Genomic DNA, 21,813 nt, shown 5'->3' with positions numbered 1-21,813 from the left:
TCTCTAGCAACAGTACTATATTGTAAGACACATTTTCTTTGAATCTATATTTATTTTTCAGCATTTTGCTTACTCTTTCTTATTAATCTATAATTAGTTGTTAGTTGGCCACTGGTGCAGCCAAAGGAGGCTTGTCACCTAAGCTAATCAAGAAATTATGTGTACTAAAGGGAGCCAATTCATAAATTACTTGCGAATCTTTTTATCTAACTAATCAAGTAAATTCAAGAAGCATGATTTCACAGCTACTCTATTTAAAGAATAGCCTCTGATTAATTCACCACATCACATCACATCAATCAAAAACCTTTATTTGATTCTAACCTCCTCCCTCTTAATTAATTATTCTTGCAAACTTGTTTTCTTTGCAGCATTTTTACAGAAATGACCAAATGCATAATCATGATGAGCTTGATTTTCACCTTATCATGTTCTGGCTTGGCATTTGATTTGCTTACCTTTCTTAAGACTATTTTTGTGTTGCAGAGGCTTGTCACCTAAGCAATGGTAAAGGGAGCCAATTCAAATTACTTGAAGTTTCAACATATGTAGCTCTTCATTTTGAAGGTTTTAACCTTTATTTGATTCTAAATAAAATGTTTTCTTTGCAGCATTTTACAGAAATGACCAAATGCATAATCTTGATGAGTTTGATTTTCACCTTATCATGGCAAGCAATTTCGAGACTTTGGTGTTGATACTACAAGCAATATGCTGAATCAACATATGTACCCAACCGACGCCTAACTTAATCCTTATCATTTTCACAATTTTCAAACAAACCTTATAAAATAAAGAAATGACCATTTAAATCTTACAATTCCTTAGTAGAATTATATTCACATTTATTAGGTAAGAGGTAGCACTTGTTATTAACCATATTTGTATGCTTCCTATAAGAATTATATGGTTCTTATATTTACAGAATCTTGAACAACATCACTGACAGTGACTAATTATATCTACATTTATTAGGTAAGAAAGGGGAAAAAATAGATACAGAGAGAAATCATATTTTATGGACTCTCCCATGTGAGTTCCTAGAAAATTCCTGTTTTAGATATATTCATCTATAGAAGTGTGTCATATGATGTACTCCAAGTGCAATTAAAAAGCTGGGAACATATTTTTTACTATATGATCTGTTTTCGTATTTCATGTCATTTTTAGATGGTTCTTATATTATAAGTTGCATCAACGTAATATTACTTTCCTTACTAGTCTTTTAAGTTTGTACCAGTTTCTTTTACTAGTTTTTCTTTACAAAATAAGTAATAATAACATTTCACCGGTAATAATATAACCAATATTATAGCAATCTATGATTAAAAAAAAAAAACAAATTAAACAATTATTTATATGCAAAAATCATAATGTAGAATGGAACTCTAGAAGTTAAGATTAAGCACTTTCATGGGTCAAGATTGGGCCTCATCATGGGTCAATTTGGGTTGATTTATGATGAATTGATTGAAATTTAAATCATTTCATCATCAAAATATATTGCTCAAACCCATTAAAACTGAGCCATTAAATATAGGTTTGAAATTTAGTTTTCACCTCTAGTTTTAACGGTGTATTTTAACTAATTATAGCAGGCTATTCACTGCATTTTCTGCTAAATTACAATTTACAGACAATTACAAGTTACTATAAGTCCTCTTAACTAAATTGCAATCTGCTACGCTACTTAACTATATAAATCTATTTGATTAGTACTATACATGAATAAAGAGATATATTCATCCATATATGCAAAGTTGAACTTTTTAAGAAAGAAATGCATGTGTTCTTACTCTAAAACCTTTGCATCTAACATATATAAAGGTACTGTTTAAATCGGTGCTTTCAGAATGAGTGACCGATATAACTATATGTACACATATTAAGTCTTTTTTATATAATTCGGGCTAAAAACAATGTGTTCATTGAACAAATAAAACCCGTTCTAGACTCGTCTCTAACTATTTGTTTCCCTGCTTAACTGTCAGCTTGGCTAAATGGTGTAATGTGCAAGAATCCTATGCTAGTAGAAGCCAATGATTTTTACTATGGTGGTTTGAATGTACCTAGCAACAAAACCACTCAATCTGGTATCAAGGTGACTCTTGTTAATGCAGCTCAAGTACCAGGACTCAACACTCTTGACATTTCAATGGCTCGCATCGACTACGCACCTAATGGAGTTAACCCTCCACACATTCACCCTAGAGCCTCCGAGATGCTCGTACTCCTTCAAGGCTCGTTACACGTTGGATTTGTCACTTCCAACCCTGAAAATCGGTTAATTTCGAGAGTCATACATATGGGGGATGTGTTTGTTTTTCCAGTAGGACTTGTTCACTTTCAGAGAAATGTGGGATATGGAAATGCTGTTGCACTTCTTTCAATGAGCAGCCAAAATCCGGGCTTAATAACCATTAAAGATGCAGAGCAGACTCTGCCAGAGCAAGTGAGGTTTATACCATGGCATTCTAAGTAGATGAAGATATATTGTTAACATGATTCAATATTCACTAATTATTGTAGTAACCTACTAGTATTATCATTATGTTACAAGTAAAAAATGTTGGTATTATCATTTGAAGAATTTAGAAGATCTTGTGATATTCATATATCAATTTTTTTTGTGTTTTTTTGCAAGATTTGTTTAATTCCTATGTTTTTCGTCTTCTAATCATGATAAGAAGCACAGACACCAGAACAATCCAAACATATAAGATTACAAATTTCTGACATTTGTCATATTCTTATCCAACTAATATATTAATCCACGTCAGATGTTGCTTTCATTTTCTTCTTTTCACTTTTCAACTAACATGAAAAAAGTCAACCTCAGAGTTTTGTTTGGATTTTTATTATATATTTTTTGTGAAAAATATGTTTCTGTCAGAGTCAGTAGGAGTCGTTTCTAGGCATGCAGCTCATAATTGTAGCACAAGCCTCTTCCCTTTTGTTTCTTTTTCTTGGATCAGATCAGGTAATGTAGGTGAAAATGCAAATTAAAAGCACTGTAGACTAAAGTTCTTCACGAGTCACTTGTGCTACCTTATTTGATGGGGAAAACAACATTGCCCTCCATCAACACTTAAAAGCACTCATCTAATGACACTAGTCAAATCCTTGTTTTTAGACTTTAATTTTGTACATACTCAGCTACTTTTTCTGTTGAACTCGTATATCCAAGCCTACATCTTCTCCTTGGCATGAAGGTACATTAACATGCTTAACTAGAATTTAAGTGTGAATCTATATATGTATTTACGAAAGTTTGGGAGATAGAAATTAAAGAAGAGGGGACTTGAATGCTGAAGTTAGGCGTTTAGACAATATTTAGTCGAAGTTGAATAATTGCAATTGAAAAGAAATGTTTGGAAAATATTGTACTTGTATTTAGACATGAATCTCATTTTGCACTTACATTTAAAAGTATCTTTTTAATATTTCATCAGTATTTTAAATATTAAAACTATTATTTGCAAATACTGATAGCCAAATCAATATTTGCAATATATCCTTCCCGATCTTTTCCCTTTTCGGATACCTCAATTACAAACCCTTAGCATTTTCTCGGGCGGAAGAAAAATTAATTTATGTACTCCCCCGTCTCAAATTATTTATCGATTTTTTTTGTTTTACACGCCCTTAAGAATATTAAGTAGGATGGATATTTGACTAACTTTATCCTTATTTATGTCTAAGTTATAATATCTCTCCATTAGATGTGTACTTTATCTATGTATTATCTCGATTAATAACAAACTTCTACTAAGGGTAAAATTGAAAAAATAATTAATTGGCTTGAACGTCAAGAACGACAAGTAATTTGAGATAACTATTTTTAGTAGGAACAACAAATAATTTGAGACGGAGGGAGTTCTCATTATTTAATTTATTGATCATTTTCCTGTAATTAAAGAAAGGCTCTACGTTGACCATATGCAACAAGTGACTTCTTGACTTCTTTGTGATAAACTTGAATTTACGTTTGGCATATGGCCTTAAAGCTGATTTCTGAATAAGTCAGTACTCAGTGCTCACTAAACAATTGTGTTGACTTAAACATGCAAACTCATACTCATGTTCATTGAATGGCACCAGCTACGCATCTTATGATTGTGATGTGCTTCTATTTAATGCAAAACTTTACTACATTTAAGTTTATTTAATCTTATCTTTGTTTAACAAATTGCATTTAAATGATCTTCTAATCAACGAATTTCTTAAGATGTACGGAAACGTTGACAGGCCATAATGAGCAAATTAAATTAGTCTTTTACACGTAACAACCCATAATTTTTATTATTTTATTTTAACTTTTTTGTAATTAAAAAAAAAAACATTTTTGTGATAAGGAAGAATTCATTAACCGTGGAGGAAGGAAGTAAAATGGTACTGACAGTATATTGAAGGAGATAATATCTCACATGGTCACTTAACTATGGTTAGTTCTCCCAGAGAGGCATTCAACTTTATTTTCTAACGAGATTGTACTTTCTCTGCGTTCTTGCTTATATGATTATTTGTAATTATTAGTTTTGGGTAATCATAATTGTGAGATTTAAAGATTTTCTCGAATTTTATTTGCTTTAAATTTACAAATTATTTACCCAATTATTTGATATTGGAATTTTGGAACTTTGATAGAAGTTGAAACAAATATGGGTGTTTGGTATAGGGTTTATTACTGGTTCGGGGGGATGATTCACCTGTAAAAATACATTTTTTCTTAGTATTTTGTGGTAATTGGTAGTTTAATTTTGAGTAAAAAAGGAGAATGTTATTGTATAAAGAAGAAATAAGTGTTAAATGTTTCAAGATTAGCTCAACTACCAAATGTCACTAAACAAGCAGCACCATTTAATAAAAGGAATGGTTAAAATGGGTACTTTTTATTTCTTATAATTTTGACTTTAAATTAAATTTTCATGTCAATAAAATTTAATTAAAAAATTACTTAATAGGTTGGGTGACATTATAGGTGAAACACAAATAGTTGAGTAATTTTCTGGTTAGAAAACAAAGTTGAGTGACTTTCTAAGTGAACTAGCCATAGTTGAGTGACTTTCTGGTTAGAAAACAAGGTTGAATGACTTTCTAAATAAACTAATCATAGTTGAGTGACCACTTGAGATATTATTTCTATATTGAAGCTTTCACGTTTAAATTTGTCATAGCATGCAATTTATCATTTATTAGAGATATCGACTATCGCCACTAAATGAAGTTATTTGTAAAACTTTTAAGTAACCTGATTGTGTAAATATTTTATTTTATGTTAGTATATAAAATTTAAACTCCTATTTATAATAGTGAGGTATCTTGATTCTTGTAACTATTGTAAAATCAATTATGCCCTTCGTTCTAGTTTATGCAATGCGCTTTCACCGACACAAAGTTTAAGAAAAAAAAACTTTTGTAATTTCTGGTTTAAAATAAAGCATAGATATATGTATGATTTTAAATCATCTCATTAAAAAAAAAATTAAAAAAAATCAGTTATATTGTTTATAAATCTATAAAGGATCATTTTTTTTTTTTTTTTTTGCAAACTAAAAAGAAAATGCATCATATAAATTGGATAGATGGAATATTGTGCTTATTTAATGTATTTCTTAAAACATACCAAATCTGAACCAAACCTAACTGTATATTCCCTTTTTCTTTAATTGTGGTGTCTATATCAGCATGCGCGCACATCGACTAACTCCACCAAGATTAAGACAGATGAAAACAAATCACATTCTATTATTTTACCTTTGTCGAAATTTGAATTTCAGACTTTATGATTCTCTACCTACTTCATTAGCCACTGATTCCGCCTTAATCCTATATTAACTATACAACAACAACATACCTAGTGTAATTCCATGTTGAGGTCTAAGGCGGATAGAGTGTATGCAATCGTTACAAAGTAGAGAGGCGATTTCCGATAGAGCCTCCGCTCAGGTCCTATGTTAACTATATTGTTTTTGTTATAAAAGAATATTAAAAAAGACCCCTTTAAGAATAAGATGTGTCATCAAAGACACTGCATGATGGATGCATTGGTTACTTAGGCAAGACATAACACAACTTTTGAGGTGTTAAATTCCTCTTTTCCTAATATTTAAGTAACAAAATTAATTACTATTTAACTTTATTCATTTTATAAAGTTAGGAAAAAAGGCCCTACAAAGAACAACTACCACCCCCTCTTGTCCGGGGAAGTGGAAGAACCTTTCCTCTCTACAAAAATCCCTTTTTTTCTGTTGCAATTCTCTCTTTTTTTTCCTCTCACAACAACAGTTACACACAACTCCAAGAAAACAAAAAACAAAAAAGATCTTTTATTCTTCTCCATTTTTCAATCTACATTTGATCAGTTCTTTAAAAAAGATACTTGTGTTGTGGTTTCTTTGAACCCTATATGGCATTGATGCAATAACAGAAGTGGGGTTATTGAATTTTCTGTTTTTGGGTATTTCTTGTTACTGGTCTTAGTGTTGATTTGATATTCTTTCTTGGGTTTATCTGATCAAGTTTAAATTTTTAGTGTTCTTTGTTAGAAATTCCAAGAAAACTGAATTTGGGTTTTTGTGGGTTTTTCCTGTACTGTTGAAATATTGGAGTTCTTGGGTGGCTATTTTGGAAAACTGAAATTTGGGTTTTTGTGGGGTTTTGTTATACTGTTGAAATATTGGAGTTGTTGTTGTGTAGTTTGTGACCTTACAATTTTACTTCAATAGTGGTGAAGTTTGAAATTCAAGAAAGCTCAATTTGGGTTTTTGTGGGGTTTTCTTGTACTGTTGAAATATTGGAGTTCTTGTGTAGTTTCTGACCTAACAATTTTGCTTCAATAGTGGTGAAGTTTGAAATTTAGGAAAACTGAAATTTGGGTTTTTGTGGGGTTTACCTATACTGTTGAAACGTTGGAGTTCTTGTGTATTGGTGAAGTTTTGGGTTCATTTTTACTTGTCTAGTTCAAATTCTTGATCAGCTGTTTAGCTGTACTTTTATAGTATTTTGAGTGTTAAAAGGAAATGAAGGATGTTTTCTTGGCTGGTAAGGAAAGTATCAGCATGTTGGAGACCATTGAGTCGATATGTACCTATGAGCAAGGATGAAGACGATGTTTATTTAGGAGGTGAGGATGATCCATTTCTATGGTGTAGAGACCTTGAGAAACATTCATGTGGGGAGTTTTCTTTTGCTGTAGTTCAAGCTAATCATGTACTTGAAGATCATAGTCAGGTTGATACCGGTCGTGAAGGTACTTTTGTTGGTGTTTATGATGGACATGGTGGCCCTGAGGCTTCAAGATTCGTCCGTGATCACCTTTTCCTGCATTTAATAAGTGAGATCACTTTCTTCATTTCTTTGCTTTGGTTTTTTTATGGTTATTGCACTCTTTGACAATGGAATTGATGGTTCTTTTTTTTTCATTGCAAAATTTACTGTTCTGTATCAGCTATTTATGAATTCAAGTTTTAGAAGAAGTGATATTCATGAGTATGTGAGAAATGATGAGTTGCATTTTTCTATTCTGTTTATGTATGCTCTTGCCCATGTTGTAGCAGTAATTAATGGTTATTGCAGTCTTTGACAATGGAATTTATGGTTTTTTTGCAATGCAAAATTTACTGCCCTATATCAGCTATTTATGAATTCGAGTTTTAGAAGAAGTGATATTCATGAGTATGTGAAAAATGATGAGTTGCATTTTTTTATTCTCTTTATGTATGCTCTTGCCCATGTTGTAGCAGTATTTAAGTGATTTTTGTTACAAGTTGGTATTTAAGTAAAATGTGAAGTAGAAGGCTTCAATTATTTTTCGAATAAGTGAGATCTTCCTTCATTTCTTTTTTCTTCAATGGTTGTTGCAATCTTTGGCAATGAGACTTTTTTTTTCTTGCATTAAAAAATTTACTGCCTTATAACAATTTATTATTTTGAATTTTGGAACAAGTGATATTCATAGTGATTTTCTTGAGTATGTGTCATACTGTCATGTGACAGAGTTGCAGCATTTTTCTATTCAGTTTATGTTTGCTTTAGTACTTGTTGTAGCAGTATTTAAGGGTGTGTTTGGTATGAAGGAAAATGGTTTCCATGGAAAAGGTTTTCTTGGAAAAGAAATGGATTTCTTACTTATTTTCTAGTGTTTAGTAAGTAAGCAAAAAAAAATATTATCTCAAAAGCATTTATATGTAAACTAGCAAAACACTATGGGGGTGGGATGGGGTGGGGAGTGGGGCGACGAGGGTGGGATGAACTTGGAATGTCACTTGAGGAACTTGTTTTGGCTACTTTCATTAGGGAAGTCATTTTCCTCAAATTTAAGGAACTTGTTTTCCTAGAGGAAATGTTTTCCCAAACATTTTGACCAACCAAACATGGGAAAATTGGGCAAAAATATTTTTTTTCCAAACCACACACACCCTTAGAAGAAATGATATTCATAGTGATTTTCTTGAGTATGTGAGAAATAATGAGTTGTGGCATTTTTCTATTCTGTTTATGTCTGCTCTAGTGCATGTTGTGGCAGTATTTAAGTGATTTTTGTATAAGTGGGTATATAAGTAAATGTAGTAGAAGGCTTCAATTGTTACTACTTGGAGGTTTTGCAAATCACTTGAGAAGTGTTTGTTTATCAAAAAAGAATAATCTGTGGACAAAAAAAAAACACTTCAATCTTCATACATTTTAAAGAATGTATTATCACAAATAATTGGTTGATGAAAATGCAATTACTCACTCTAAGTAAAATTAATCTTTTTAGTTAGTTATTTAACGAACTACTAACACACTGATTTTTTTAATTTTTTTTTTCATTGCTTTTCTTCTTCTTTTTTCTTAATTGTTGTTGCAGTCTTTATCAATGGAATTTGTGTTTTTTTTTTTCTTTGCATTGTAAATTTTACGGTCTTATAACAGCAATTTATGATTTAAAGTTTTGGAAAAAGTGACATTAATAGTGATTTTTCTCCTTTATGTGTTGCCTTTGACCAATTCCTTTTAGTTTATGGGAATTTTTCTTCAAAGCCACAAACAGTAACAATGAGAAACAGGATTCATCGTATTCTTGATGGTGGCAAGCAAACAAGTGTTTTAGTCTCTCGTGTTCTGAAATTCAAAGGAATGCCGTGTTTAGATGGAAAATATCGACTTTTTTTTAGTAGAATACAAAGCAAACACCTTTTAATCATCTCTGTTATCATTAATATCGGGGTATTCTCACTTCACGAAAGAGCTGGATGGTAACAATAATATCATCCGCTTACTTACCGTTCCATCTTTTCGGATTGGTTGTGTCGTGTTGACTAATTGTTTTTTTGATGAATGTATTGTTGACTTGTTCTTGTGGCTGAATAAGACCTCTTTTTTCCTATTTTCTTGTGTTGTTTCATATGCTACTTGAGAATTTTCGGGAGATGCAGCTAAACATGCACACTTTTTCTTTTACAGAGCTTGCTCGAGAAAATGGAACAATAGATGAAGAAGTCCTTAAAAGTGCCTTTGCTGCAACTGAAGACGGCTTTCTTTCTCTTGTGAGAAGGGCATTTGGTATTACACCATCAATTGCTTCAAAGGGGTGCTGCAGTCTGGTTGGTGTCATCTGGAAAGGGACATTATATGTTGCTAACCTGGGTGATTCTAGAGCAGTATTAGGTCATATAGTAGGGAGATCCAATAAGATTGTTGCTGAGCAGTTGACTAAGGATCATAATGCCAGTATCGAGGAGGTTAGGAAGGAACTGATGTCTTTGCACCCAGACGATTCAAACATTGTGCTTCATGTCAATGGAGCGTGGCGCGTTAAAGGCATTATACAGGTTTGCTTTTAGTGATATTGAACACAAACTTTTTATGTTGTGTGTCATTTTGAATTTTATATTCTGATATCTCATGACAGATGCTCATTCTTTTTTAATCAAAAGCAATCTATTTTTTCATCCTACTCCTTAATATTATCAAAAAGTTAGTGAGCTAAAACTAAATTTACGTAGGATTTATCTAGCTTATCTAGCTCTTTATTCAAGTTTCTTGTCCTATTCAGTGGCTTCTTCCAAGAACAAGACAGTTTTAACCTCATAATATGGTTTTGGACACCTCTGAAATTGACCCAAACAAAATTTGAACTGTGGACTTATTTGGGAAGTGAATCTACCATTATTTGAAGACCCTGATAAGCCTGTTAAGTACATCCAAATATACTGAACAGAACTATGCCTTTTAATATATATTTCTTTTGACTTTCATGATAGCTGCTGCATCAAGAGTCTCATTGACCTTTTGGCTTCTTAATTTCCTGTTTAATTTCATGTAATTCTGCAAATCCGTTGGACTTTTAGTTATTAGTTAGATTCATTTTCCTTTATGTTTGTGTCTGCATTTTTTAGGTGTCTAGATCAATTGGAGATGCATATCTGAAGAAGCCAGAGTTTGCTCTTGGTCCAGCTTACCCACGATTCCACCTTAAAGAACCACTTAGGCAGCCAGTGCTAAGAGCTGATCCATCTGTATGTTCTAGAAACTTACAACCAGGTGATAGATTTCTAATATTTGCTTCTGATGGGCTGTGGGAACTCTTAAGCAATCAAAAGGCTGTGGAAATTGTGCATAACAACCCTAGAGAGGTATCTCCTTTGTTTTCTCTTATTCCGCCACTGATGTACTCATTCACGTTTTTATATATGTCATGTTTGTATGGTTGAACTTATTTTGTTTTAATCCAATATCAGGGCATAGCTAGAAGACTTATTGTATCAGCCCTGGATGAGGCAGCGAGGAGACAAAAGTTGAAGTATGACGACGTTAAGAAGTATGAAAAGGGTGCCAGGAGGGTCTTTCATGATGATATAACAGTTGTTGTCATCTTTATAGATCATGAGATGCTGGAAGGAAAATTACCCGTGCCTGAACTGTCAGTTCGAGGATTTATAGACACTCATGGACCATCAGATTTCAATATCTTGCAAGAGGTTGCTGTGAAGACAAACTCTGTCAAGTGAAACATACCAAATAAGCTGTTGGCCCTTCTTCCTAGGGAAGCCCGGATATGGGAAGTTTCTGACCCCCCATTTTCACAATTGTTTTACCAATTTATGTTTGACATACAATCCAGATGAACAGCAAGACTATCAGGTTGCCTGAGGTCATCGGCAACCTGCTTACTTTCTCTAAAATTTTGATGTACACAAATTTTCTGTACAAAGACAAGTTGAGATAACTGCCTCCTATTGTTTACCACAATCTGTCAAAGGACATCAAAGTTGTAAGGCCAAAGAAGTTGGCGTTGAAATTGAAAATCTGGCAGTTGCAATACTCAAAAATGTGAACAAGTTGAAGCTCTAAACTCAATGTGTTTTTACCTTTGTTATACAAGTGCTTATTCGTTCCTGTTGCTTACCATCAAAGGGGTGTTTTGTTGTTTGGCATGCATGCAACCTTGACTTGTTGCACAGCATGCTTACGCTAGTTTTCATCTCAAATTGAATGTAATAAGAGTGAAAAATTAGGAAATTTTGTGCGAGGGATTCCCATTGTGATTGAAAAAGCAATACATGCTGTTTCAGATTCATCCACATCAACCTCAGATTTTTGTCATTCAACAATATCTTGTATAGATTTCCTGCTTGTTATAAAAATTGTTTGCAGCTAGACAGGAACTCGAGTTGCTGCTGCTGCATCACAACACCCCCACCCCCCACGCGCTCTCGCACACACGCACCCACCCCTTGGGAGTAATGGCGGAGCTAAGGGCCCACAAGTGAGTTCATCCGAACCTCATTTGCAGAAATTACATTGTAAATATAGTATGTTGAATACCTTTGACATCTTCATATATTTACTTCGGAGCTAATGAGGCCCACAAGTGATTTTTATCATTCTTCGACTCAACCTTTCATTTTGCTGTTTGGACTTGTGAGCTAAAATTACATTGTAAATATAGTATGTTGAATAGCACAAATTTTTGACATCTTCATATATTTACAAGCCATATATATTTATTATATCTAAGTGATTTTAATGAGGTGAGAATGCACGTTAATTTACTATGAGTAAGTGTTTAAAGTTTATGTGCATCCACGTCATGCATCGGCTTGGTGTAAATATTGCGTTTGGCTAAACTTTTATCCAACTACAACCAAGAGTTCCCACAAACCATAAATTCTCGTCCCCTTGTCTGTAACTCTGTAAAATTGAAATGAAATGCTTGCGATGGACACATCTCAACTCTTTCTATTATACACAAACATGCTGTTTGGACTTGTGAGCTAACAGCAATACAAGTTGCATACTAGAGGCCAACGATAGACAATATGAGCTATTCTACATATTTTCAATTTGATAAATATTCCATGATCATGAAACGATCTTTTCTTCTTAGATTAGTATTGCTTATAAGTAATATGATATTTATAATCCAACGGGATGGGTTTCATTTGATTCTCTTTGGGATGAAAAGAAGTGCACAAGCACAAATTTTAGGCGTTTACGACCCACCCTTAGTGATATTTATTTTTGGCCAGGTACTACGTTCATTTTGTTTTCATCACACAATTTCGATGAACAACAACAACAACAACAAAACAAAAAAAACAAACCATATATATTTATTATATCAATAAGTGATTTTAAAAATGAGGTGAGAATCAAACAACCTTTCTGATTAATGCCATTAAACTATTCTTGCATTTCAAAATGAACCAAAAGTGTTTAAAGTTGTATGTGCATCCACGTCATTGCTTTCAAGCTAATTGTATAAATATTACCCGTTTAAAGGATATAATCTTTAGAACAACAAAGAATCGCTTTATCCAACTATATAGAAGCACCACTTTGGTGCACAAAAAAAACCCACATATTATTAAACACAAATCAACTAATATTTAAAAAAAAAAAAAAAAGTCCCCATATTAAACACAAACCATAATATTAAAAAAATAAACAATGTCAAAAAAAAAAGTGTGATTTTGTATTCGTAGCAAACACACGTAATATAATAAAGTTTTAGATACAAAACATAAACTACAATTTAGTTGTGGGCCCAAACTTGAAATCAAATGCTTGCGATGGACACATCTCAAATTGAAGTACTATTGTCTAGCGTTGAGCGCTATCATAAATCTTTGTATCGGCTAATCACAATAAAGTTTTATATAAAAACTACAATGTTATATTAACATTAAAAAATGGAGATAAGCGGACTCGAATCTCCGACACGGGGAAAAAAAGTAGATCCTATATTAATAAAATCAAGCAATATAAAAAAAAAGTGAATCCCATATTAAAAAAAAACAATGTCAAAAAAACCATATGCAGACTTTGTCGGGTCGTAGAAACCCCCCGTTATACCGTGTTTTACCAGTGTGTGTGTATATATAGAGGCCAACGATAGACAATGGACCCCATATTAACAAAATCAAGCAATATCAAAAAAAAAAATAGAACCCCATATTAAAAAAAAAAATAATGTCAAAAAAAAAAAGGACTTTGTTTTCGTAGTAAACACTAATTTCCAAAGTATCTCCTTAGTGCTTGTGATACATATTTTACCATGTAGATAAATTCTTGTCAAGATAAATATTCCATGATCCAACATCAACAATCTTTGATTTATTTGATGTAAAATAAATATACTTTATTTATATTTTAAAATTATGTGAAAAGAGATTAATGTCGTAAAAAAAAAAATCAAATACATCAAATAATGAATGTAAATTAGTCAAATTATAATTCTAATCACGTTTTCTTAAAAAACCATGCAAAAGACAAAATGATAATAGAATATAATCAAAAATTAAAAAATAGTATTTCATCATTTAAATAGAAAATCAATTTCTATTTTGTTTCGTTTTAAACATGTAAAATTAATTTATTTGAATTATCCAAATCAAAATTTGATAAAAAATAATAAGTATTTTACACCTTTAAATTAATCGAATTAAAATTGAAAATATCAACCGATGCTTAAATATTGCTATTGTTTTATTTCAAAGAGGGGTATAAAACATTAATATAATAAAATTTTAGATACGGAGCACAAATTACAATGTTATATTAATTGTTTTGAACATAATATATAGTACTATATATATATAATCACTATTCAAAGACAATTTCAATAGATTTAAACTTGACAAGACGTCTAGTGTTATTAGATAATCACATATTACAACAGCATATAGCTTTCTGTTATGCCCTTTTGGCATTTGAAAGACTCTTTATGCTATCATTTAAGTAACACAAAACACAGTGAACAAAATTATGAAGTGTAAAAGAATGTCTTCTTTCTAGAGACGACTAGTCTGTTTTAATTGAAGTCAACTGACTCACATAATATTCACGTTGCCTCTCACTGAGCCAATTACTTGAACATCACTTTTCAAAGTCGACAAAGCAAAGGTTATTTCATCACATAAGTATACTGCCTCTCTAGGAACATTACACAAAAAATTTCCAAATCCATCAATTGCACCAAAATCTGTTACTTCAGCTTGACATCAGCTCTAGTTATCATTCAGCCAAATATGAGGTTGCTAGAGACAACAACAATTACATCTCAGTCTCAAACAAGTTGGGGTCGGGTTGCTTGACACCATACCTTTAATTTTTTTTAATAAGCAAAAAATAAAATTATTCAAAGTAGCACCAAGTGTGTACATGGGATTCAGGTCTTTTGAGAATTCAAGGGATCCATGATACAATCCAAATGCTGTCTGGCCTCTCTCCCCTACCAAATATACATCTTTTGTAAGCATTTAAACTTAACAAAAAAAAAGGATAAAGCCCTAAAACAGCTATGACTTGTACCAAAAGCACCTGTGATTTCTTTCTGACCAAACTGTCCAAAATATACATATAATGGTATGATCTTCCATATGTCCTGTTTTCCTCTCTTTTTTTTTTTTTCGTCTTCCTGCCAGCTGATAACTGCAGCTTCCAGATTTCCTGGCACCACCCACATACTCCAAACATATTAAGAAAACATGCACCAGATTGACTGATTCTGAGCTTTCTTCACAAAAATAGCACAAACTGGTTACTTCATGAACAGCTATCCATCCAAAGGCAGCCACTTTTGGGGAGGCTTTCATCTTCCATATCATTTTCCATGGCCACTGGGATGCCTCTCCATCTCTTTGATTTAGTAACCAGTCAAAACCTAAACTGAGAAAATTCCACATCTTTTGATGGTCCAGAGGAGAGTCTTGGTGTGCATCATTTAATCTCAAATCGACAAGTGTGCTGGTTAGTGCAAACACGTTTTCAAATTCCCGATCCTGAAAGTCTCTTCTTAAACTGTTGTCTCCATTAAAGCAGTCTGCCAAGATGCATTTTTTATCGTTCATCAGCTCATATAGATCAGGAGACGGCTCCTTAAGGGGTCTATTCTCTATCCGTTTATCCTGTCAGAGTCTTGCTTTCAACCCATTACCCACTTTACTTCAGACCATGACTGTAAAGTCTTCCCACAGGTTACTAAACTGTTTCCACACCACCAGACCACTTGAGGATACGATCTTCTTTGCGCACCAGTGATTTTTCATTCCGTACTTGGCTACTACTACTACTACAACTACAACAACAACTATGCCTCAGTCCCAAACAAGTTGGGCTCAGCTATATGAATCCTCACTATTCCGTTAAGCTATTCCATACCTAGCTCTCACTACCTTTTTCCGCAATTCCACTGTTCCTCCCTGTCATTATACCTATAACAATTTAAACATAAGACGCTTGTTATGTAGTCTTAAGTTCTTTAACCCTAATCCTCAATTCTTCCAAGACTTGGACACTTCTTCCCACTTGATCAAATGTATCCTCTTCTCTGCACAATTGACAGTTGACACCATCCCTTCTCTACTTAATTCCAAAAATAGCGATAAAGTATAAAACGATGTGGCATTTCAGCTCCAAAGAACAAACACATAACAATGATTTCTAGGGCAAGCAGTCCCTGTTCTGATTTATCGGTTGATATGGGTAGGAAGATGCAGTGATAGACAAGGAGGCAACAAAAATACCATTGCAGGACTTATTCGCCACACTATTTCCTTGATTAGAGATGCCCTAAAGATGGAGTTTCAGAACATTACGTAGCCTAATGACTGGAGTGGGATTATAAACTCCATTGACAAAGTACATCATAGCTACAAGATCGCTACAGTGAAATGGAAGAAGCCTGAACATCATTTTTTTGAAGATGAAAATGATGTAAGTAGCTATGGTAACCCTGGACAGTGTGGAGGTGGTTGCATAGTTATAGACTACAGTGGGAAGATGAAAATAGCTATGGACTTGTCTGGAATCAGAAACAGCAACTTTGCTGAATGTCATGACTCATGCCATTTGGAGCGGAATGTACATTTGTTTAGAAAAGCATTACATCAATATTATGGTGGAATCTGATTCTCAACAAAAAGTTTCATACATAAACAATGAAGTTCCCCCCCCCCCACCCCCCCCCCCCCCCCCCCACACACACACAGGGCAGAAGGAGCAACGCAGAGGGCCATCAAAGACTTTTCAACTAAATTCATGTGGATTAGATTTCTGTGAGAAGGATAAACTGCTAACTACCTAGCTAGACTTGCAGCACATGTGCATGATATGATCATTTTTACTAGTCAAGAGGAGCTAGCGATGGAACTTATATGCTTATAGCTTGTTTGGCCAAGCTTTTGAGAAGCCAAAAGTGCTTTCTTTTTTTTAAAAAAAAAATGTTTATTTTAGCGAGTTGAGGTGTTTGGCCAAGCTTTTAGGAAAAAATTAAGTGTTTTTGAGTAGTAGCAGAGGCTGAAAAAAGTAGCTTTTCCCAAAAACACAAATACTGCTCTATTATTGCACAAGTACTTTTTCAAAATTAATCAGCCAAACATAAACTGTACTCTCCAGAAGTACTTTTTCGAGAAACACTTCCGGTGAAAAACAATTTTCAAAATAACCAGATTTTGGATTTCGGAAGCTTGGCCAAACAAGCTATTAATCAGAATAAATACGTGGGGTTTTCTAGCGTTCAGAATTAAGACTAACAATATCTACATTTTGAATTCTTGAAAATATCTTATTATCACTTTTTTTTATGACTGAGAAATCCGTCTGGAGCTAACCCTTTGGGCCAGCTGCAGCCATCAGAACTGGGGGATGATGGGCCACCCTTTTACCCTTCTGCACTTAGTTCGCTTGGCACAGGATTCGAACTTGTGACCTAAGACACAAGTCCTAAAACCTTTGCCAATTGAGCTAACCCCATGGTACACACTCACTTAAAAAGGTAGGTACATGAGGAGTCCTTCCAAGTTTACTTTGTTTTATATGCCTTTGTACCTCGGAGGAGTCCTCCTAGCTAACCTAGATCTGACACTGTATACCACCATCCACGTTATAGTCTTTTGCTTATGATCAATTTAAAAAAGGTGAGCCTGTTCACCCTACAGTTAGGATCTGACTAAGATTTATGTCCTCTTCCTTGGGTACTTTATTGCTATATATAAAACATCCCACCCCCAAAAAAAAACAGATATAGCTGACTTTGTAGTCCAGATTCATATTTGGCACATCTGAGTTCATAGGATTTTAGTCTATACGAACTTGATGTTAGGAAAGAGCAACCCCAAAAGAAAAAAAGTAATATAAAATCTTCAAATTTATATTTATATCAAGACACTTCCATCTACAAAAAGGTAAAAAGGAAACAAAGGGAGGGAGAGATTGTGTACTGTGCATGTTTATATGTATGTGTTATGTGCTTATACACATGTATGCAAATTTAGAGATACATATTACTCTAAATGATGTTAGAGACAAGACTTGGGTCAAAGTAAATACAAAGACTAGCTTTTTAAGATAATATTACTCTAAATGATGTGTTAGATGTCAAGATCCAGTAAACAAAAAGACTTTTTTTAGACAAGATATATCAGATATCAAAATGTTTTGACCCATTACATAAAGAGAGAGACTCAGAAGATTTAAACAAAAGAATTCCTCAAAATTCAGATCATCGAGATTACATGCTAGTACATTCAAAGAAAGCTGCAAATACTTTGACATCTCACACCATGTTAAAAGATAGAACGCAGAAAGATACTCAATTTCAAACCACAAAAAAAAAAAAAAGAAAATCATTGATGCTTAATTGCATGTGTAAACTCCACTTGAATACCTGTGATCAACCTCATAGAAATCGGTCTTCCCCTCTAAAGCCGGCTGCAGAGAAATGCCAGACAAAGATCTAGTCCCTTGTGATGAAAACTTTACATAACCAACAAGCTCTAGCTCTACCGCATCATCATCATCATTAATATCTACAGGGAACCTCGCCTTCAATTTGCCAGGATGAGCCTTGGGTGGAATCTCATCAACATGCCATTTCAGTTCTTTCTCAGACCGGTTCAATACAGCTTTAGGTGAAACTTTCAATAATGTTGGGTCCACTGGTAATTTCAGGACAAAGGTCACATTGGTTAATGGAACCGGAATATCAGGATTTGCAACATACTGCAGCATTACAGAAAGTAATGTCCCACTAAGACGCTTAACAAGTCGAATCCTCAAAGGCAATGGAGTTAAACGTGGTAGCAAACTGTACTTAATAATCGGTATAGGCTCATTTGACGGTGATGTCTTCACATGAAATAGACCATTCCCAAGGCTGCTCACACGAGAATTTTGCATGACAAACCTCTTAACAGCAGCGGTGTCTTCAACCTTGAATGAAAACTCAGTTTCCTTATTATCATCAGAAGACTTTGGAGGCAGAGTTTTTAAGTAAACAATGCCCATCAAACCAACTCTAGCAAGCAACGATTCCCTGAACTCAGCACTGATCTCCTCAGTAATGAACATTTCTGGACCATTCATTTTCTTCATCAAAATATCCTCAAGATTCTTGCCAGCACCACCCTCAGCAGTAGCTCCAGCTGCAACTTTTGGTGGTTCACTGGTCTCGAGTAATTCAAGCCCACCGAGTCCCTGATCTTTCTTCACCTTTTTCGTTCCCACATACTCAGAAGCATCTAATCCACCACCCCAAGCATCATTAATCCCTTCAAAATCTTCTGGCAGTGTTGATCCTTCATGACTAAACTCTATCCCACCATAATCCCCTTCAAACCCTTCCACCCCGATGTGTGTTGACTGGCTAGCTGCAGCAGGCGGCAAAGTAGTCACGTCAAGCCCTGCCAATGCCTTTGTAACATCCGAACTATCCTTACCTTTATCCTTCTTAAAATCACCAACCAAAGACTCTGGCTGATTAATCTTATCGCTTGCTGCAAAGGGATCTTTCTCCACCTCAATCTCCTCGACTTTCTCCTCCTCTTTTTCTCCACCCGTAATAATCGCCAACGTGGCCGCCACCTCATCACCCGCCTCCAACGTCTCTTGAGGCAACTCAAACAAAAATTTCGAAAACGTCTCCAATCCGCCTTCTTGTTCCAACGAATGTGCCTCCACATTAACCCAACTATCACCTCCCCTAATCTTATTCTCCGTATGAATAGCCGAATGTACCATTTTCGCTATACTCTCCCCGTGCATAGACGCCAACATAGCCGCCAACCTAATATTACTAACCCCTCTCAACACAATATCCAACGCCATATAAATCTCCGCGTATTTCTTAGCTAACTTCTCCGGTGTCACATCTACACCACGACACGCAGTAACAACCACACTAACAGCTTGATTCACAATACTAATACACTCAAACACATTATTAACAACCATATCTTTATCATTATTATCATCAGCAGTGGTAATAGCAAGCACATAAATTGAGTTAACAAGGCGGTATACGACCCGATACCTGGATTCAACACCAAACAATAACTTATCATTATTATACTAATACACTCAAACAAATTATTAACAACCATATCTTTATCATTATTATCATCAGCAGTAGAACAGCAAGTACATAAACCAAATTAACAAGACGATACACGATCTGATACCTGGATTCAACACCAACAATAACTTATCATTATTCTACTAAGGACCCGTTTGGCCATGAGAATTATTCACTTTTTCCCGGAAATTTTTTCACTTTATTTTAAAATTAGCGTTTAGCCATTACAATTACAAATACAACTTGAATTTGGAATTTGAAAAACACCTAAAACCTTGTTTTCACTTTTTTCACTTATAGTACATTCAAACAACCAAATATTCTTTGCAAAAACTATAACCAAACACAACTCCAACTTCAAAAATTCCAAATAAAGTGAAAAATATTTAGTTTCTATGGCCAAACGCCTAATACATTGAAACACACTATTAACAACCATATTATCATTATTATCATCAGTAGTAATAGTAATAGCAAGGACATAAATCGAATTAACAAGACGATACACAACCCGGTACCTGGATTCAACATCAACAATAACTTATCATTATTATACTAACATTATTAACAACTACTCTCTCCATCTCAATTTATATGACACTCTTTCCTTTCTAGTCAGTCCCAAAAAAGAATGGTGTCTTTCTATTTTTAGAAACAATGTAACTTTAAAATATCCCATTTTACCCTTAACGAAATGATTTACACCCACACAAATATCTATTTCTCATTTTAGATCACACAAATATCTATTTCTCATTTATAATCGGAAGGACATAAATGGAATTAACAAGAAGATATACGACCCGATATACCTGGATTCAACACCAACAATAACTTGACCCGAACTAGCAGCAAGCGGGTCATCACCAAGTGACATAGAAGGATCCGAAGTTGAGTCAGATGTAGGTAATTTGGAAAATGAAAGGCGTGTTTGGCGAAAAGCTGAAAGTGCCATTAAGGCACGAGATGGTGGAAACCATTCACGGGTTTGGAGTAAAATGTCGGGTCCATTTGTGGGTTGAAGAGAAAGTGCCAAACAAGACATTTTTTAGGGGTTGATTTTGATCAGATCTTGGTGATTTTTTTATGTGTAAGTATTGTTTCAAACTAGATAATGCTTATAGGAGCTGTTTGGCTGAGAGATTTTTACTTACTTGAAAAGTGAAGAGAATTTTGGTAAGCTCCTTTCGATTGCAGAATCGGAAAGAGCAAAGGATGGTCGGTTTTGGAGAAATTGTTAATCGGCCGATCCAATGGGGTCATTTGAAATTTTGTCCCAATTTTGTGTTGGTTTTTAATTTAGTCCCTCCTGACGAATACTCGCTCTGTCTCATTTTATATGAATATGCCACAAAATACAAATTTTAAAAATACCCCTAAAATAAATTATTTTGTAGCTAAAAATCATATAAGTAAAAGATAAATTTAAAATTAAATTTTTACTAATTTAAAATTCTTTTTTTAAACCCATCAAGAAAGAAATGCGTATCTTAGATCAGTAACTTTTTCGGAGCATAAGTTTATATTTTTAAATTATAATATCTCACAAATTATGCCTAATCAAGTTATAATTATGAAGGACATAAATGGAATTAACAAGAAGATATACAATTTCTTCGATCCAATGTAGTAGGAAGAAATTACTCTCTCCATCCCAATTTGTACGACGCTCTTTTCTTTTTAGTCAGTCTAAAAAGAATGACATTTTTATACATCACCAAGTGACTCTAGAATTTTATCCTTAACAAATGATATGAGTCAAAGATGTAGGTAATTTGGAAAATCAAAAGGCGTGTTTCTTTCTTAATCTTCAAGCTGAAAGTGCTTATTAAGGCACGAGATGCAGATAGCTATTTTAAACCATTCATGTTTTGGAGTAAAATGTCGGGTCCATTTGTGGGTTGAAGAGAAAGTGCCAAACAAGACATTTTTAGGGGTTGATTTTGATCAGATCTTGGTGATTTTTTTATGTG

The 21,813-nt window shown here is 33.9% G+C and overlaps 3 protein-coding genes across 4 annotated transcripts; 2 read left to right on the top strand and 1 right to left on the bottom strand.

The window, feature by feature from the left end:
- Positions 1-1,996: 1,996 nt before the first annotated feature.
- On the top strand, positions 1,997-2,600 carry LOC132050809 (putative germin-like protein 2-3). Its single transcript, XM_059442165.1, has one exon. It carries the CDS (start codon positions 2,009-2,011, stop codon positions 2,480-2,482), a length of 474 nt encoding a protein of 157 aa, XP_059298148.1. The 5' UTR covers positions 1,997-2,008; the 3' UTR covers positions 2,483-2,600.
- Positions 2,601-6,916: 4,316 nt separating this feature from the next.
- Positions 6,917-11,573, top strand: LOC132049156 (probable protein phosphatase 2C 43). The gene is made up of 4 exons (XM_059439853.1): positions 6,917-7,336; positions 9,448-9,815; positions 10,383-10,619; positions 10,725-11,573. The coding sequence occupies exons 1-4, from the start codon at positions 7,030-7,032 to the stop codon at positions 10,992-10,994; spliced, it is 1,182 nt and encodes a 393-aa protein (XP_059295836.1). The 5' UTR covers positions 6,917-7,029; the 3' UTR covers positions 10,995-11,573.
- Positions 11,574-17,876: 6,303 nt separating this feature from the next.
- On the bottom strand, positions 17,877-21,812 carry LOC132049155 (uncharacterized). Of its 2 annotated transcripts, XM_059439852.1 has the most exons (3): positions 21,786-21,812; positions 20,653-20,889; positions 17,877-19,798 (listed from the first exon to the last, which is right to left on the bottom strand). In XM_059439852.1, the coding sequence occupies exons 2-3, from the start codon at positions 20,883-20,885 to the stop codon at positions 18,124-18,126; spliced, it is 1,908 nt and encodes a 635-aa protein (XP_059295835.1). In that variant the 5' UTR covers positions 20,886-20,889; positions 21,786-21,812; the 3' UTR covers positions 17,877-18,123. The 2 variants fall into 2 exon arrangements, with proteins under 2 accessions (XP_059295835.1, XP_059295834.1); XM_059439851.1 differs by lacking the exon at positions 21,786-21,812 and having other exon boundaries at positions 20,653-20,980.
- Between the last annotated feature and the right edge of the window lies 1 nt (position 21,813).

This window comes from Lycium ferocissimum, chromosome 3, assembly GCF_029784015.1.
Source record: "Lycium ferocissimum isolate CSIRO_LF1 chromosome 3, AGI_CSIRO_Lferr_CH_V1, whole genome shotgun sequence".
Lineage (NCBI taxonomy): Eukaryota > Viridiplantae > Streptophyta > Magnoliopsida > Solanales > Solanaceae > Lycium > Lycium ferocissimum.
Note: the sequence above shows the minus strand (reverse complement) of the source record. Positions and strands in the feature narration are given on the sequence as shown.

Bases quoted from the DNA above. Each gene is read 5' to 3' on its own strand.
- LOC132050809 (XM_059442165.1), top strand. From the start codon at position 2,009: ATGTGCAAGAATCCTATGCTAGTAGAAGCCAATGATTTTTACTATGGT.
- LOC132049156 (XM_059439853.1), top strand. From the start codon at position 7,030: ATGTTTTCTTGGCTGGTAAGGAAAGTATCAGCATGTTGGAGACCATTG. The intron at 9,816-10,382 runs GTTTGCTTTTAG...TGCATTTTTTAG, and splicing joins GCGTTAAAGGCATTATACAG to GTGTCTAGATCAATTGGAGA. The intron at 10,620-10,724 runs GTATCTCCTTTG...ATCCAATATCAG, and splicing joins TGCATAACAACCCTAGAGAG to GGCATAGCTAGAAGACTTAT.
- LOC132049155 (XM_059439852.1), bottom strand. From the start codon at position 20,885: ATGTCTTGTTTGGCACTTTCTCTTCAACCCACAAATGGACCCGACATT. The intron at 19,799-20,652 runs GTATATCGGGTC...TGTTGAATCCAG, and splicing joins ATTGTTGGTGTTGAATCCAG to GTATCGGGTCGTATACCGCC.